General features: G+C 38.9%; 1 protein-coding gene across 2 annotated transcripts in view; it reads left to right on the top strand.

The window, feature by feature from the left end:
• Positions 1–19,015, top strand: part of LOC122560140 (phosphoprotein associated with glycosphingolipid-enriched microdomains 1-like) — a 113,396-nt gene that overhangs the window by 84,926 nt on the left and 9,455 nt on the right. For both annotated transcript variants that reach the window (XM_043710433.2, XM_043710432.2), the window contains exon 7: positions 9,363–9,422. In XM_043710433.2, coding sequence (XP_043566368.1) covers positions 9,363–9,422 — 60 coding nt within the window. The remainder of the gene's footprint in view (positions 1–9,362; positions 9,423–19,015) is intronic.

The raw sequence follows: 19,015 nt of genomic DNA, 5'->3' as shown, positions 1-19,015 counted from the left end.
GCTCTTCAGAGGATCAGTGTGGACTTGTTGGGCCGAAGGGCCTGTTTCCACACTAAATAATCTAAATCTAAAGCTAAAACAAAACGCCAAACAGAACTATTAACAAACTGAACACTCTTTCCCCTAACTGAACACAATTCTATTAACATGGTGTTCCAATAGCACAATTATTAAATATTACATTAACTTAATCTCAAATCCTGACAGTCTCTGTCTTCTCCGCTGCCTTCAATCTTCCGTCTGCTAATCTCCCTTCTTTCTTTTTAGTGCAAGTATGTTTTAAGGAAAAGGTACCTTTTGATATAGAGTACCTTCTAATTTCTTTGAGAGCAAGATATTAGATGGGCGTTCAGCACTCTGGCTCTATGGCAGTTGTTGTGCTGTCAGGTAGTAGTTTCTTGAACCAATTTTCAAAATGCCCACATTTTTCATATTCCCTAACAGCATATCCTCTCATTGATCCAATGTTGTCAAAACAATAAATTCAAACTCAACTGGGTTTTATTACCTGAGCATATCCTAAATTAATTGGTTAAATTTGATTTGTAGTCAAAACAGCAAACAAAACTCAGATATCCATTTAACAGCCAATTGTTACATTTATCTGTTTTGGAACAATCTGTTTCCCAGCCATTCCATTCAGGCAGCTGAGTAAAAACTTCAAATTCACTCCAAATTTCTGAAAAACTCTCTATTTTAAAGTGAACATACTCTCATTCAATTCCATAACACAAGGGTGAAGGTAAAGTGGTGCCAAAAGAAGAGATAAATAAGTAAATCTTCTTGTAGTTTTAATTATTTAATGAAGTCAAGAAAAACAATACTCAGAGCACAAACCTGTACATTTTTTCAAACTGTACTATTAAATGTTTATGAATTAAAAAGTTATTTTCAATAATAAAAGTTGGATAAAAGTATTCAGTGCTTCTGAAGTGACTGATGTTTCCTGACATCCAACAACTTCATTCAGCAAATGCTGGAATCTATTGTTGGGTCCACTGCTTTTCATCATTTTTATAACTAATTTGAATGTGAACATATGAGGTATGGTTAGTAAGTTTGCAAATGACACCAAAATTGGAGGTGTCGTGTACAGTGAAGAATGTTACCTCAGAGTACAACAGGACCTTAATCAGATAGGCTAATGGGCCAAGGCATGGCAGATGGAGTTTAATTTAGATAAATGTGAGGTGCTGCATTTTGGAATGGCAAATCAAAGCACGACATACATATAATTGGGCAGTGCTTGGGGAGTGCTGCTGAACAAAGAGACTTTGGAGTACAGGTTTATAGCTCCTAGAAAGTGGAGGCACAGGTAAATAGGATAGTGAAGAAGGTATTTGGTATGCTTGCCTTTATTGGTCAGAGCATTGTGTATAGGAATCGGGAGGTTATGTTGTAGCTATACAGGATATTGGTTAGGACACCTTTGGAATACTCCGTACAATTCTGGTCTCCCTGCTATAGGAAGGATGTTGTGAAACTTGAAAGGGGTCAAAAAGGATTTACAAGGATGTTGCCAGGGTTGGACGGTTTGAGTTATGGTGAGAGGCAGAATAGGCTGGGGCTATATTCCCTGGAGTGTAGGAGGCTGAGGAGTGATCTTATAGAGGTTTATAAATTTATGAGGGGCATGGATTGAATGAATAGCCAAGATTTTTTCCCTGGAGTGGAGGAGTCCAGAACTAGAGGGCTTAGGTTTAAGGTGAAAGGGAAAGGATTTAAAAGGGATCTAAAGGGCAACATTTTCATGCAGAGAGTGGTGCACGTATGGAATGAGCTGCCAGAGGAAGTGGTGGAGGCTGGTACAATTGCAACATTTAAAAGGCATCTGGATGGTTATGAATAGGAAGGGTTTGGGGGATTTGGGCCAAATGCTGGCAAATGGGACTAGATTAATTTAAGATATCTGGTTGGTATGGCTGAGTTGGACTGAAGAGTCTGTTTCCATGCTGTCCAAGTCTATGACTCTAAGTAGTACCAGGATATTTAGAAAACTCTGCAGGTAATGCATCAGAGTGAACATGGTTTTGTGAAAGGGCAATTTTGTTTGATCAATATATTAGAGATCCATGAAGAGATAGGAAACAGGCTGGGCAGAGGGCAAGCAGGAGATGTAGATCTCTTGGATCTCAAAAAAGGTATTCAATAAATGCAACAAAACATTATTGCACAAGATCAGAGCTCATCATGTCAGGGGTAATAGAATGGTTCAAGGATTGACTCATCATTTGAATCGATTTTGATTTTATTGTTACGTGTACTCAAGTACAGGAGTAAAGTGAAAGCTGTGAAATGTTGGCACACAAGGCAACATCTTAGGTATAGTACCGAGGTGCAGAATCTTAAGAATAAGATAGAAAGAAAGAACAAAGTTAAAAGTTAAATATTGCAGTAATTATAGTATTACATAAAACATATGAAAGAAGATTAAAAGTTACACATTGCAGACCTCCTTAGTTTTAAGGAGAAAGTGAGGACTGCAGATGCTGGAGAGTCAAGAGTCCAAAAATGTGGCACTGGAAAAGCATGGCAGGTCAGGCAGCATCCAAGGAGCAGGAGAGTCGACATTTTGGGCATAAGCCCTTCATCAGGAATGTATATACTATGGTTGCAAGAGTATGTCAGAGGCTGATGATGTCAGAGGTTCATTCCTGATTTTCGAAAAGCTTATGTTCGAAAAGTCGACTCTCCTGCTCCTCAAATGCTGCCTAACCTGCTGTGCTTTTCCAGTGCCAAACGTTAGTTTTAAGTAGGGAATAAAGAAATAAAGCATAGAATCCCTAGAGTGCAGATAGAGGCTATTCAGTTCATCAAGTCTGCATCAATACTCTGAAGAGCATCCCACCCAGATTATCCCTGTAGCTGCATTTCCCATGCCTAATCCACCTAGCTTGCACACCCCTGGACACAATGGGCAATTTAGTATGGCCATCCACCTGACCTGCACATATTTGGACTGTGGGTAAAAAAAACACCTGAGGAAGGCACACAGACACAGGGAGAATATGCAGACTCCCTACAGACTGTCACCCATGGCTGGAATTGAAGCCAGGGTCATTAGTGCTATGAGGCAGCAGTGCTAACCACTGAGTCAACATGCTATGCCACTGTGCTACCCCTTAACTCACAGGAAACAGACTATGGATCAACGGGTGATTCTTAGATTGGTAAACTTAATAGTGGTCAATGCTGAGGTCTCAACCATTAAGAATCCTTATTAATGAGTTGAATCAAATGACCAATTTTAATGTAGCTAAGTTTGCTGACTATGAATATCGCTGGGAAAACAAGTTATGAAAAGGAAATAAATAGTCTGCAAAGTGGTACGGATAGGTTAAGTGGGTGGATAAAAATTTGGCAGATGGAATATACTTTGAGAAGAATCCGGGTGCTCCGGTTTCCTCCCACAATCCAAAAATGTGCAGGTTAGGTGAATTGGCCATGCTAAATTGCCCATAGTGTTAGGTGAAGGGGTAAATGTAGGAGAATGGGTCTGGGTGGGTCGGTGTGGACTTGTTGGGCCAAAGGGCCTGTTTCCACACTGTAAGTAATCTAATCTAATATCTATAATGGTGGGGGAACCAAAAATAAAAAAAATTGAAGTAGAGAGTGAGAACAGAAACGTTCTGAAGGTGTCTTATCAGATTTCAAACATTAACTTTGTATTTTTTTCTCCACATAGGTGTTGTCAGACCTGCTGAATTTCTCCAGCATTCTGTGTAATGCAGATTTCCAGTATCTGCCGTATTTTACTTTTATTTGAGAACAGAGAAGATTCTGAATGTTCACATAAATCAAACAAAAAAGTTAGAATGCAAGTTATTCAGAAGATATATTGGCCATTATTGCAGGAGAGATGGAATATACAAGTATGAAAGTCTTGATACAGTTATACAGGGCATTGATAAAGCCACACCTAGCATATTGGGCATAATTTCATTCTCCATGTTTAAGGCATAATTCACTTGTATTGGAGGTAGTTTGGAGAACTTGTTTCCTGGAATGAAATGCTTATTTAATAAGGAAAGGTTAGGTAGATTGGAGTTCTCATCAGAGTTTAGATGAATAGGAGGTGAACCTATTGAAATATAAATTTTTGAACAGATTGGACAGGGTAGATGCTGTGAGAATGTTACTCTCAAAGAGGAAGTCTAGAACTGAGATCACAGCTTCAATATAAGATAATGACCTATTTAAGGTGGAGATTAGGAGGAATCTCTTCTCTCACAGGGCTATGAATCTCCGAAATTCTATACCCTAGAGTGCTGTGCAGACTGAGTAATTGAATATGTTATGGGGAACAGGCAGGCAAGTGGAGTTAAGGCCAAAATCCAATCAGTTAGCATCTTGCTGTGCAGCCAACCAGGTTTGAGAGAGCATATGGTCTATTCCTATTGTTATTTCTCACATGTTTATGTTCAAATAATGTTCTCCCTCACGTAACATTCCAATAGTGACAGCACTTTAAAAGTATCTGTCTATGAAGTCTTTAGGGTTTTCCTGAATATCACAACGGCTGCATGTGAATCGTAGTTTACTATTTTTATCCATTTCATTTCCAAAGCTCTTTGCCATGAGTTAATCTATCAGCAATCTCATACATTGGGCCCTTGCCATTTGTTCACAAAAATGAAGTGTATTGGAGTTATTCTGGAAACCTGGCTATCATGATACATTGCACAACCTCGCAAGTGAGACAAAGCTGTCACGTTTGGACCTAAGAAGTGCTTGGTATACCTCAAATAATCCTGGAAAGGCAAAGTATCTAAATGTCACCTTCCACTGCTGCCTCTGACATATCCTCCTTTTTCCTTATACAGGAGTCATGCTTATAGGGGCCTCAACTGTGTCTGGCTCATCTTTTGCACTTCTGCCCTCACCCTTTCCCTTCCTATTGGAAGGACAATAGGGTTCCCCTTGTCCTCACTTGCCACCAAGAACCCCCTGTATTCAAAAGATCATCTTCAGCCATTTGGACCTCCAGCAGGCTGCCACCACCAAAAACATCTCCCCACCTCCTCCCCACTCCCCCCTCCCCCCTTCCCCCCCCCCACCAAACTGTCAGTATTCTTCAGGGATTATTCCCTCTCTGACACCCTGGCCCAGTCTTCCATCACTCTAACACCTCCTCACTCCCCCCAAGGCACCTTCCCATGCAATCACAGAGGATTTAACACTTACCCATTCACTTCCTCCTTCCTCACTGTCCAAGGCCCCAATGATGAAGAAATGTTGTACTTGTAGTTCTTTTAATCATAATATAGACTTTCACTGTAAAGACCAAATACAGATTGGGGTGACTGCTTTGTGAAACACTTCCTAGCTATTAATAAGAATGACTTCCAAACTTCCAGTAGCTTTCCATTTCAATAAATCACCTCACTCCCTTGTTAATATTTCCACTCTTGACCTACTATGGTGTTCCAATGAAGCTCAAATGGGCTGGGTGAACAATACCTAATTTTCCACTTAGGAACTTTACAGTCTCTAGGACTCAATACTGAGTTCCACGACTTCAGAGTATGATAACTGCACTTATTATTTTTACACTGCCCATCTTCCCCTTCTGCATTTTGCTTGTGCCTTATTAGCTTTGCTCTGAGCAGCACAGACCCACTTCATTGGAGCAAAATTGTCAAAGTCAAATCAGTTGCATGATGAAACAAATCTTGAATATTACTGAAACGATGTTGCTAAAGCCTTTATTTTGCACTCATCAGGACAAAAGCACAAATACTAAATTTCTAACAATCATAACAATTTATACTAGAGGAAAAGGGTGCTGATTAGTTGACAAACCTGGTAGTTTGGCCAATTGAATGGCATCTGAAAGGAAATGCGTGGTATTTGCCTTTAAAATAAGAAAACATTAGGGTCTAAGCAATCCTCTTAATGTATTTTAAGGAGGTCTGGTCTGATCCATAACACAATTCACTGGACTCAAATCCACCGAAGTTAGGTGCAGATGGCAGCACCGGGTTTGAGTAAATCCCCCGAAGTCTATAGGGATATTGCATTAAGGCAGCCGGCAGTCACAACATTTGCAGGACAGATCACGAATAAGCCCCACACTGCTTGTCCAGCAAGGACTTAACTAACCCAGTTCCTGCTCTATTATTCTGAGTAAACAAGAAACTCTTTGTAACTTACTGCTGTTTGTCACCATTTTCGGTCATGAATATTTTATGAGATTAACTCCTTTGCCATGGTTTGCTGTTTAGCTCTTTGAGTACTTTGACGGGTTTAAGGGTCAAAAGGAGAATTACACTCAAAGACTCAGCTGAGATCAGGCTTGGGAAAAGCAGATTTAGGACAGATGTCAAGAGGCTATTTCTTTGCACAGACACAGATTTAACAGCTGGAACAAATTGCCAAGAGGAGTGATTGAGGCCAGGACCCTGAAACAGCAAAATGCTCTAATAGGGATACAGCGAGATTGCTACCCTCTTACTGCAACAAAAACTTGGATATTTTTATGACACCTTTAATATGATTAAATGTCCAAAGACCCTTCACAGAAGCATTCCGAAGCACAATGTGGCACTGAACCTCATGAGGCAATATTCGGTGACTAAAGGCTGGACACAGAGGTAGATGGGATAACTCACTAATTAATATTCCAAAATCAAAAGTTAACATAAACATTTTTAGAAGGTTAAAAATCACACAACACCAGGTTATAATACAACAGGTTTAATTGGAAGCACACTAACCTTCGGAGCACCGCTCCTTCATCAGATGGTTGTGCGGTGCTCAGAAGCGGCACTCCGAAAGCTAGTGTGCTTCCAATTAAACCTATTGGACTATAACCTGGTGTTGTGTGATTTTTAACTTTGTACACCCCAGTCCAACACCGGCATCTCCAAATCATTTTTAGAAGGGGTTTCATGGTGGATTAGTGGTCTCCCTACCACTGGACTATAAGTTCAAGTTCTCCCTGCCTAGGAATTGCTTCATAACATGTCTAAGCAGTTTTTTTTTAAATAAAAAGAACTTCATTGGGATCAGAATACTTAATATGAAAAGAACATAAGATGTAGGAGCAGGAATACACCATTGAAAGCTTTGACCCTGCTTTACCATTCAATACATTCATGGCTGATTTGATTCTGGGGCTTCAATTCCACTTACTTGTCAGCCCCTATAAAAGTTGACTACATTGTAAAATTTGTCTGACTCAGCCTTCAGAATATTCAAAGATGCAGCCTCCATTGGGATAAAGAATTTAGACATTAATTAACCTCTGAGAAAAGTTCTTTCTCATGTCCAATTCAAATGAGAGCTCCATTATTGTGAAACTGTGCACACCCAGTTCTGAGTTAAAGATCACACAACACCAGGTTATAGTCCAACAGGTTTAATTGGAAGCATACTAGCTTTCGGAGCAATGCTCCTTCATCAGTCCAACACCGGCATCTCCAAATCACCCAGTTCTGGATTTGCTTCTGTGGGAAAGCATCTTCTCAGCATCTACAGCAATTGCTGATAAACCAGAACTGTTCTCAAGAAGGTTCACTGGACCCGAAACCTTAACTCTGCTTTCTGACCACAAATACTGGCAGACTTGTTGTGTTTTCTCCAGCAATTTATGATTTTGTTTCAGATTTACAACATCTGCAATCCTTTGTTATTTTAATTTCCTTTCAGCATCTATCTGGTCAATCCCCTCAGAATCTGATACTTTTCAGTAGGATGACCTCAGTCTTCCAAACTCAAATAACTATCGACCCAACTGCCCAACCTTTTCTCATAAGTTAATACCTTCACCCCAGGAAATCAAACTAGGAAACCTTTAAGAAATTTCTTCCAAAGGAGACCAGAAGCTCTGGATATGATTTTATCAATCCCCAGTACAGTTGTGAAAAATTCCTTACTTTTATGCTCCAGCCCTTTTCCAAGAAAGGTCAACCTTCGATTTGACATCCTAATTATGAGTTTTCCAATGTTCCATTTGCTTTTCTATTGACTTGCTTACATGAAAGAGGAAAAAAGTTACGGGGATATAAGACAAGAATAGGGGAACATGACTAAGTGGTTTTCTTTTCAAAAGGGTTGGCACAGATTTGATGTGTCAAATGATTACCTTATGTGCTGTACTTTTTTATGGTCCTGAAAACATGTACCCAATCTTCAGTCTTTCCTTTGCATTAGTAAAAGGACGTTTTCTGTCTGTATTAAAAGGATATCTTTAAGATTTCAGTATTGTGGCCATTTTAGATATCAACTGCAGATCATATTCATGCTATGACCTTGCACGGTGATATTCAACATGGTTAAGTGCTGCAAATGTAGTAGAAGGAAAGAAATAACAGATTATAGAGGAACACTATAACATGTACTAGGGACAGTCACATTGGCATGGCAAATTGATTTGTAGTTTTATCTTAGAGCTTTAGGTCTGTCTTCTTTCTATCATATTAATGCCAGGTCCTGTCAGTGACAGAGGAAACATTGACCTCTTTCATGACGTCCCACCAGGCTTGCTAGCTCAGTTTTCTTTTTAAAAATGCCTTCAGTTAAAATTAAGATTTGTCCTTATTTCCACAGCCTGATGAAGTCTACCAGAGAAAGTACGAAGGATTAAATCGCTTCTAAATTGAATTTCAGGACTTGCCATTAGGCATGAGTGACCAACCATGAAATACTAAGATGGCCTAAGATTATCATGCTTTCCTGCCTGTTATATAAATATTGTGTTGCCTGTTTGCAATTCTCAAATAGATTCTGGTACAGACTTTTACTTTGTTACATGGAAATAAATGACAGTGGTAATATCACAGGATTAGTTATCCAGATTCCCAGGCCAATGTTCTGGGAATATGGATTTAAATCCCACTATGGCAGATGGCGAAATTTGAGTTCAATAAAATCGACAATAAATAATGGCGATCAAGTGAATACTGCCAGTTCACATAAAACCCCATCTGGTTCATGAATGTCCTTTAGGGAAAGAAATCTGTCATCCTTATCTGGTCTGGCCTTCAGATAACTCCAGATCCACGGCAATGTAGTTGACCTATAACTGCCTTCTTAGCAATTAAGGATAGGCAATAAATGCTGGCTTTGCCAACAATAACTGGATCCTGTGAATGAATAATTTTTAAAATGCTGATTATACAGACAAAATTCAAGTACCAGCACATGGTACAGGACATAATAGTATAATTGCCGTCAGTTCTGAAGTAGGTTATATAATTAAATTTGATTCTTTTATAAATTGTAGCTAACTATAAAGTATGTTCAAAGTTTGGGTGAAGATTTGTAGCTCGGGTGCTCGTTTTAAAGTATGTTTTGAAATGGTGAATTCTGTTAAAATATTATGTTGTACTGTATTTATAGAAATATTTTCCAAATTACAGGGAAAAGGTTACAGTTTCAACAAATCGCATGAACAACTCCATTCACTCACAGATGAAGAGGTTTGTAACTTCCTAATGGTGAAAATTCCTCTTAAGTCTCCTACCTATCAATCCGTCAACCTGTTCATTTGTTTAGTTATTTAACTATATCTATTGACCTAATTATAAGTTTGCTTATGATCTATAATATCCACGTATAACTGAGCCTGCACATGGCTTTTGTTTTTACTGCTCTAATTGTCTTTACTAGCGTGGTTGCGTACTGGCCTCTCGGTCTAAAAGTATGGTTTCAAGTCACTTGCCACAGGCTTTGGGCAGAAGTTTATATTGAGGCAAACTGCCAGCAATCAGATTGTATGGCATCTCCAGAAGTCTTGGCAGCCCCAGAGCTCTGTCATGGGTGCTGCCAGAACAGCAGGCAATCTGTTCCAAAAATATGGCCCAGTGCATCCCCAAACACAAATAAGTTGAGAGCATTGGGCAGGGAACATTAGGTCAGCTTATAAAGGGGATCAAGCAATGAAGAACGAGGAGTTTTAAATTCTTTGTGAGGAGAAAGGACAGGGGACACTACCTTCTAGGGGTGGTACCCCAAATGCACAAAAGGCACTCTCTGAAGATGGCATTTCTCCTCCACACATCACCACCACCCCACCTCCCCCACCACCACCACCTCACAACCAGCTTCTTTCCTGCACTTTTTGTTTTAAAACTTGTAAAATAAAGCCCTCCCACCCACCTTAACCACATTATGGGATGGACAGATAATTACTTTAAGACAGGGCAAAAGTGAGGACTGCAGATGCTGGAAATCATTTAGGCAACCTGTTCAAACATGTCATGAATTCCAGACTTTCTGATGTAATTCTAGGGTCAATTGAGCTTTCAACAAGCTGATTCAATCCTAATTATTTGTTTATATATGGTGGGTGAGCTGCCAATTTTGGCTCCCATCCACCCTCCATATCACAAGAGTGGGTAGGAAGGTGATGGGCTGGTCTTCTGCCCTACTTCCTGTGGTCCAGTCATTATCAGCAAAACAAATGACATGAACATTTATTTTATTGTCAATCATGGGGATTTGCTATATGTAAATTGAGGATGCACATCCTACTTTACAATAATTATTATATTTCAAGCAGAACTTCATTCATTGTGGAGCTTTGTGATGTCCTAAGGTAAATGAAAGATATTTATTTTATTTTTATCTATCTCAACTCCTTCATAAGCTGACTACATAATAATACTCCACAAACCCAATCTAGGACTTGACTTGCTATAATTTTTTGTCATAACAATGCATCATAAATAATACATTTTAAGATTACTACAGGTTTTATCTTCATAAGTATACAAGATAAGCTTCATTTGATCTAACGGATAATTTCTTTTAACAATAGTGTTTTGAACTGGAGTTCAAAGGGTAACTTTTCAAGGTCATAAAATTTAATGTTATAGTCCCACCTCTGATTCATTTTTGCCATGAGCAAGCAGAAAAGCAAATGTCCCATTCTTAGGATATAGGCAGAATGCTACTTTCACACAGCCACTTAAATAGTGGGCTATCTTTGGAGACAAAACTATTTGAAATGAAAATATTGAAACCAAGAAATCTGTTCCAGAAACTTGACGTTTAATGTCAACATAGTGTAAGTCAAGTAATAAAACTGCCCAGCTGATACATTGAGCTTCATATATAAATTGTGAATGTATTTCAAAATTCTTGTAATGCTGTGGTGCTTCTGCCAAGACCCCAGGAATAAATGGGTGTCAGCTGTGTTTTCTACAGCGATCACTCTTATACCTCTACTACAGTATTAGAAAAGCTTTTAAGGAAATGCTTTGGGTTTTGGAGAAGTTTTGAATTAACAGGAACAGACTGTGATTGTTAAAAGACAACATTCAGTATTCATTTCTCAATCATTCTGGGCCAGAAATGAAAGCATAATTGTCGCACAGACTATTAAATTATCAGATAAAGAACAAAACTTGCAACTGACATATGGGCAGAATAAATGTCACCTGTTAGTGTTATCAATCAAATGTTGCATAACAGATTACTTTTTCTGTTGGTTTTATAGAGATATCAATACTTTTAGCTTATACTGACTGCTTCGTCTATGCAAATAGCAGAGTATGGCAATTCAGTATAAACTTAAGTATCCATCTGGCATAAATGAAAAGTAACCAGATCATAATCAGTCTGATTCTGTAAACAATATCAAGTAAGTCAATTTTTTTCATCCTGCACTCATCAGGATAATTCACATGACATGCCCAAATAAAGGGAAAATAACAGTTATACTATATGGAAGAAGACTGCAGATTGGATGGCAAATAGACTCTGATTGGTAGAAGCATTGGTATGGATAATGCACTAGCTAATGGTATTCCCTATGGTATATGAATTGCAGTTCCAATATGATGCCAGGTATGAAGGTCATACAATCCAAACACTGGCAAATTATATCAATTTACATATCCCTTAAGAAGTTTGTGAACCCTGAGTATGCAACAGATTACATTAACAACCAAGTTAGGATTGTCAGTTAGAATTGCATTGTGGCATACTTGTCTATACTGGAAGCTACCTCCATTAATATACAAGACCCTGTTCTTTGCTGATAAGAAGAACATGTACATATATTACACCTGTTTCATCTCAACAGAATAGTTGACATCCATTCTTTAGTTAATTTTTCAGGACAATGTCTAATCCAACCAGAATCAATCAGCCTGGGTTAAAAGTTAAACAAAACTTGGCAGTTAATGTTAACTGGTGCATTCTCCATGGCAATGCCTTTATCAGTCAGAGTCCTCTTGTTTATTAATCAGTACAGTCCTCCCATACAGTGTAAATGTTGTTTTTCTCTTGACTTTGATAATTTTTACAAATATGAAACTTTATTGCTGGAACAGCACAGCAGGTCAGGCAGCATCCAGGGAACAGGAGATTCGACGTTTCGGGCACAGGCCCTTCTTCAGGAATGACAGAAGGGCCTGTGCCCGAAACGTCGAATCTCCTGTTCCCTGGATGCTGCCTGACCTGCTGTGCTGTTCCAGCAATAAAGTTTCAACTTTGATCTCCAGCATCTGCAGACCTCACTTTCTCCTCGATAATTTTTACAAATAGTCCAGTTAAGTGCAAGGTGAAGCTTCTACAAATTGTGTCTTTTTACAACTGTGCTGCCAAATGAATATCAACTATCCAAGGCAGCGCAGCATCATGTTTTACTGTTAATTCCTGCAAATATATCCTATTTTCTAATATGTGAATGAAGAATAATTTCTTTCAGCTGTAGATTACTGTACTCAAAAGGTTAAATCTAAGCTGTTTAGCCAGCAATTTGATCTACATAGACTAATTTACAAGTGACAACACCAGAACAAGCCATTCAACCAAATCATCTTTACTGGTGGTTATCTTCCATGTAAGTAGGAATCCTAACCCTATTCTTTCCCATGTCACTTTATTAATACTTTCTTCAACTACTTAATGGGGCTGTTATTAAATGTTGACATGGCCACAGGAAAGGGACAGCTTGACAGAGCCTACAGGTTTACAAGGAAGTGACATTATAGATGCATCAAGCCTTAAGGGGAGAGATTTTCTTTCTTAATTTTATGAGGAAAAACAAATCATTTTCATTTTAATTGGTGTTCTCAAAGCTTTTTGGTGTTCAAAGCTTTTGGGTGCCCCTTGCAAGTATCTTTAAATCTGAGCCTAAATCTGCCAATTAATCACACAACTCATTCTTTAAAATATGCCAATCTTCCATCCAAGCTATGGAGAAAAGTTATTAGATTAGGCAATATAGTTTTTTTGTGAGTACTTTGATGTCAAGAATTTTTTTTTCTGAATTGATACTTAGAACATAATCTTGATAACAGGTGTGGAAATCGGTTAATTTGCTTCTATGCTCTCAATCTTACTGGCAAGTGCAGTGTTATTGGACATGTATCTGTCAAATTCATACTGTGGTATTCAATGTTAATTTCTAAAATATAACAGTGTCTACTTCAGACATACTGCATTGGCGATGAAGTGCTTTGAGACATTTGATGGTAATGTTAAATTGTTATATAAATGCAAGTCTATCTTCCTATTCCTACACAAAGTTAGTCAATTGATCAAATGCAGTTGTTCCCTTTTCTATGCAGGAAAGAAATAGGTTACTTACGTTTATAAAGTACTTATCATGACATTTGAACATCTTAAAGTTCTTTAAAGCAAAGTCTGCATTTATTGTGATGTAGTAAATGCAGCAGCCAAAATTACACAGAGCAAGCTCCCAAACAGCAAAGTGATAATGACCAAAAATCTGTTTTAGTGACAAAAACAGAAATTGCTGGAGAAACTCAGAAGCTATAGCACCATTTGTAGAGAGAAAGCAGAGTCAATCTTTGAGTCCAGTGACCCTTTTTCAGTTTTAGTGATGTTGAGCAATTGTCACATTGCCAATGTGGGTCCACCTTCAAATCATGTCATTCAGTCTTTGAAATTGCATTTGAAAGGGCATTTAGGACCTCAGTTTAACATTTCAGGCAATATCTTTGGCAGTGAAGCACTCTCTCAGAATCTTATTGGACTGTCAGCTTAAGTTATGTGACTACTTGTCTTGAATGAGGCTTCAACCCATGACCTCTGGCTCAGAGGTAAAAATGCTGTCACTGAGCTAACACTGACAACTAAAAGTTAATTATATATACAACTGATCCTCAGTAGCATAACATGCACTACTTCTAAGACAGTGTTAGCTATTAAAATGTTTGGTTCAGTCTCTATAGTGTCAAAGTCATTGTCTTTCAGTCTAATAATTAAACTGAATTCATCACAAACCAGATTAAAAGTTACTGCAAAGTTGTTAAGCTTTACTTTACTGCGTGCAATGAGCTCTGCATTCTCACCAAAAAGAAATTCGCATGTCAAGGGGTGTTTGATTTTACATTTTTGTCTTTGGCATGCAATGTTAAGGATGTTTTGCTCTGCTTTTGTATGCAGTAATACCGTTTGGACTAGATAAGAAGTATAATGAAGCAGCAAAGATTGAAACAAACCAAAAAGTGCGCCAACTTACTGCTACTATTGATTTCCATACTGTTAGGTTGATTATTGTACTAGATTGTACTACTTGTGCCATCACTGAACGATCTAATCATCCTGACGACTGTGGTGGACTGCAGTAGATGAGCATTGATTCTGCACACCAATTGAAAATTGCATTTAATGATGAGTTTGGAAAATTCAGCTTAATAACAAACCAAATTGGGGAAAGTGTACTGCATACAGAAGTGAAAAGAAGCTGACAGGAAGGCAAGGAAAGAGAGTAAAGAGGAAAGCACAGTGGGCTTCAAGAGTTAATACCGTGTGGTTTTCAACTACAGTGTGCCATTTGACTGCTTTGGAGCATACATCATTGACTTTCTAGATGGATGGTTACCAAATTTGTTCACCCAATAATTAATGGCTGTAGACTAGACTTTCTACTAAAGGTACACCAGTGGATTAACAAATAAACTTAATAGTATTTTTTACAGTCTTTCACTTGCCAGTAAAATACTCTTTAACCATCTCCACTTGAGTGTGCTGTCACCAGTGACTATTATTTGTCCTGATGACCTCCTCCACTATGACAGAGAACCATATAAATTTTAGAAAGCCATAATATATGTACAATTAATTGGAAGATAAAACAAAAATATTAACATTAAAAAAACAGAATATATGTAAAATATGTGGCTGATCAGCACATGTCAGTTAATTGTTGAGTTAATCAAAATTAATTCTGGTTCTTTTTTCTCTGTCACATATCTTCCAGCATAAGAGGAAAATTATGTAGTCATTATCCACTGTCTAGAACTGCCACTGAAAAACTCTTTATTTTCAAAAGTCTTTCAAAATCAATTTTTTTTCCCCCAACATGCTTCAGTCTGTTCCTCACTGCACATTCACCTCAGTTATTTTCGACTCAAGTTGAAGAATCAAATGCATCAATACAAGGTACTTGAAGGCCTTTGCGGAAAACCTATTCAGGGCCCCTAGACTTCTTCAACTACACTTTCTTGCCACTATTTAGTTGCAGTCATGTAACAGATGACAACCATGTAGCAGATACTATACAACATCCAAGAGATGAGATTTGTTATCAATTATATGTAACCACAGCTGCAACACAGAGCTGAGCTAACATTCTTACTGATATTATCACAGACAGTATTTAAAACAGTAACATGGGCTATCCAAAAATGTATTTGCAAAAGTTCATGATGCAGCAAATATTGCATCTGTTGTAGCATAAACTTGTTAAGTTCTTCCAAGGCAATATTTCAGGACAAGCTGTCCCTGGATGTCCTAAGAACTAAATCTGTCAGATAAACATCCAAAAATATCTCATTCAAAGTAACCTTTCAAATTCATTCCCTGGACCCAGGAGTTTTGGAACAAAATCTTAGGGAATTTGGATGATCATCAGATTTCTCTCAGAATTCTGTGTTCTTCTTGTAGTTATTAATTTACTAATGATAATTTACTGACATTATTGTTCTATTTATATGAAACTTAAAGAAAATGCTGCTAAGTTTTCTTTGCACGAAGTTAAAATTGTGTTTTCTGATGGAGAGGAAATGGGGTTCTTGGGAGTGTGACAATATTTGCAGGGGATTCATCCAAACAATGTTTCAAACCACAATTCTGTTTTTCATTAAAAATGATTATATTAAATGAACATTCCCAAAGACCAAAAAAAAGCAAACTCAAACTTAATTTAGTTGTTTAAACATTATAAAATGTTACAGAATGAAAAAGGCAATACCGATCTGCAGATGGTTTTACTCTCATGCTGTCAGCCTTCTCGTATTCCTTTGTTTCAAGCAATGATCTATCTTTTAATTGAATTTATAGAATCTACTTCAATAACAATGTAAGGAGAGAATCCCATTATGTAATTACCATCAGCAAGAACGAATCCAAACTTCATTTCATTATTTTGGTGAAATCCCATTTAATAAATTGACCAATTAATACTAATAAACCAGTACGTGTACAGAAGCATTGCTATGTTTTTCTAATAGTTAAGCATTAATTGATATCTAAACCACAGACATTGATAAGAAGAATTACATCAACAAGGGTGTAATTTGTTTGGTCACATGCTAAGTCCAAAAAGCATTAATTAGTTACTTTTAAGGCATCAGGTTCAAGCTTCCCAGAGGCCAATGTTCCAGACTTGATGTGATACATATGACCAATTCCATGTGTTTTCAACTGTTAAACAGCAAGCACCCAAATATTTCTGTTGGTTTATGCAGAATGATTTAAGGGTATTTGTACAAAATCACAGAAAGTCAACATGCAGTTACTACAAGCAATTAGGAAGGTAAGTGGCATGTTAGCCTTTATCATAGTTACTCAGAAGTTGTGACTGAAATTTTCTAAAGGGAGGATAGTCATTGCAGCAGCGTGGACATGAGTTTGGAGCATCAGTACCATGTGAACATCTTGATACAGCTTACACTTCAGGATGAACTCTTTAGTTGAAACTTCCAAGAGCAATTACTCAGTGTCTGGAAGTCTCCAATAACATCCCTAAAGTCCAAGACTTTAGACTGCCTTTATTCAAATAGTTACTAAGGAAAGGTTAGACGTATTAAAACCTGTTCTAACTTCTGGAAAACTGTTACATTGACCACCATTCACCATTGATTTCTACTTTCAATCTCCACCCCCTAGGAGAGCCATTTCTCCCACCCACAAACTGAAAAATCCTCAACTACTCCCCTCATCTCTCACCCACCTGACTGGACCACATCCGGCAGAGATTTTCCTACACATTCACCTACCTCCTCTACTGTGTCCATTGCTTTTGATGTGGTCTTCTCTACATTGGGGAGACAGAACACCAACTCATAGCGTGTTTCAGAGAACATTTCTTGGATACACACACTCAACAAACCCGTCTTCCAGTGGCCAACTACTTCAACTCCCCCTCCCACTCCACCAAGGAAATGCAAGTCCTGGGCCTCCTCCACTGGCAAATCCAAGCCATCCGATGACTGGAGGAAGAATGCCTCATCTTCCACCTTGGGATCCTTTAACCACACAGCATCAACGTCGACTTCACTAGTTTCCAAATCTCCCCTACCCCAACCTCATCCCACATCCATCCCTCCAACTCAGCACTGCCCTCTTGACCTGTCCTATCTGTCCACCTTCCTTCCGACCCATCCACTCCACCATCCCACCAACCTATCACAATCACTCCCCACCTGCATCCACTTACTACCTTCCTAGTTACCTTCCCCCCACCTCCACCCTCACCCTATTTATCTTTCAGCCCCCTTCCAAACACTTACATTCTTGATGAAGGGCTTATGCCCGAAACATTGACTCTCCTGCTCTTCAGATGCTGCTTGACCTGCTGTGCTTTTCTAGCACCATACTTTTCAACCCTGAGTGGACCCAATACCCACCTTGCTGCACCTGACTCCTGGCTCTTTCCCCAAACTGATTCCTCCTCCAGTCACTCCACCCGAAAGCAAGCCTCCCACAAACTCCTTTGCAATCGATCCCCACCCTCAGGCAACCAGCAACACCCCTCCTGCCTGACCAAACACAACCTGCCTCCAGGCCACAAACCCAAACACCTCACACCCCAACCTGACTTGACTCAACTGCATCCTTCCTGGTTCTGAAGACCATTTCGCACCCCCCCTCCCCGACCAGATCGGTCGCGACAGCCCACAAGTCTCCCAAACCCTGGATACGACCCAACCCCAACTTACTCTGAGCACTACCTGCAATCCTGACTTGTCACTCATCTGTTATCCTACTTTTCCTCCCTCCTGCCACCTGATCCCCTCACCTACTTGGCATTTTAGCCGTTCACCCACTGGCCAACGCAACTCAGTTACCTATCTGGCACCACCTCCTTCACCTAACTGGTACCATGCCTTTGCACCCACCTGGCACCCTACCCCTTCATCCACCTCAATGACTTCAGCATCCTATTCTCCACACGCCTTTACCCAATCTCACCCTTACCTTTACATGTCTCAGTGACTGTGAAAGTGGCATCAAGGTCATTAAATTCTGAAGTGCAACAGAAAAGAATATGAAAAAGAAGATTGGCTTCAGCACCAAGGCACTTTGTACATTTCTGTGTATATTTCTGTCCTGGACTAGACTGCATCAGCTGAGAAAGCTACCACCTTGGATATCCACACAGAGAACTCCTGTCAAGATAAATGCGTGCTTTACTTTGTCTGATCAGGATTGGAAATAGGTATCCAACTTGATCAGAACATCAGCAAATCCTGCTGCAGTTAGAGACAGTTTTTGTGAGACTGCAGCTGGAATGCAATGTACAGTTTGGTGTCCTCGCTGAAGGAAGGGGTGCAACAAAGATTTATTAGACTGGACAGTCCTTGCATCCTAGGAAGTGATGAGAATAGATTGAATAGCATGAGACTATATTATCTGGACTTGCAATTAATGAGAGATGATCATATTGAAATGAATAAAAGTCTTAGGGGCCTTGACAGGGTAGATGCTGAGAGGCTGTATGTCTTAGCTGGATATTTAAGAACAATTGTTCATAGTCTGAGAATAAGGGATCAGCCATTAGGATATATCCCAGTTGGTCAGGCAGCATCTG

Source organism: Chiloscyllium plagiosum, unplaced genomic scaffold, assembly GCF_037043375.1.
Source record: "Chiloscyllium plagiosum isolate Xiang-an unplaced genomic scaffold, Cpla_swu_hap1 HiC_scaffold_15, whole genome shotgun sequence".
NCBI classification, from domain to species: Eukaryota; Metazoa; Chordata; class Chondrichthyes; order Orectolobiformes; family Hemiscylliidae; genus Chiloscyllium; species Chiloscyllium plagiosum.
The sequence above is the reverse complement of the archived record's forward strand: the minus strand, read 5'-3'. Positions and strand labels throughout refer to the sequence as shown.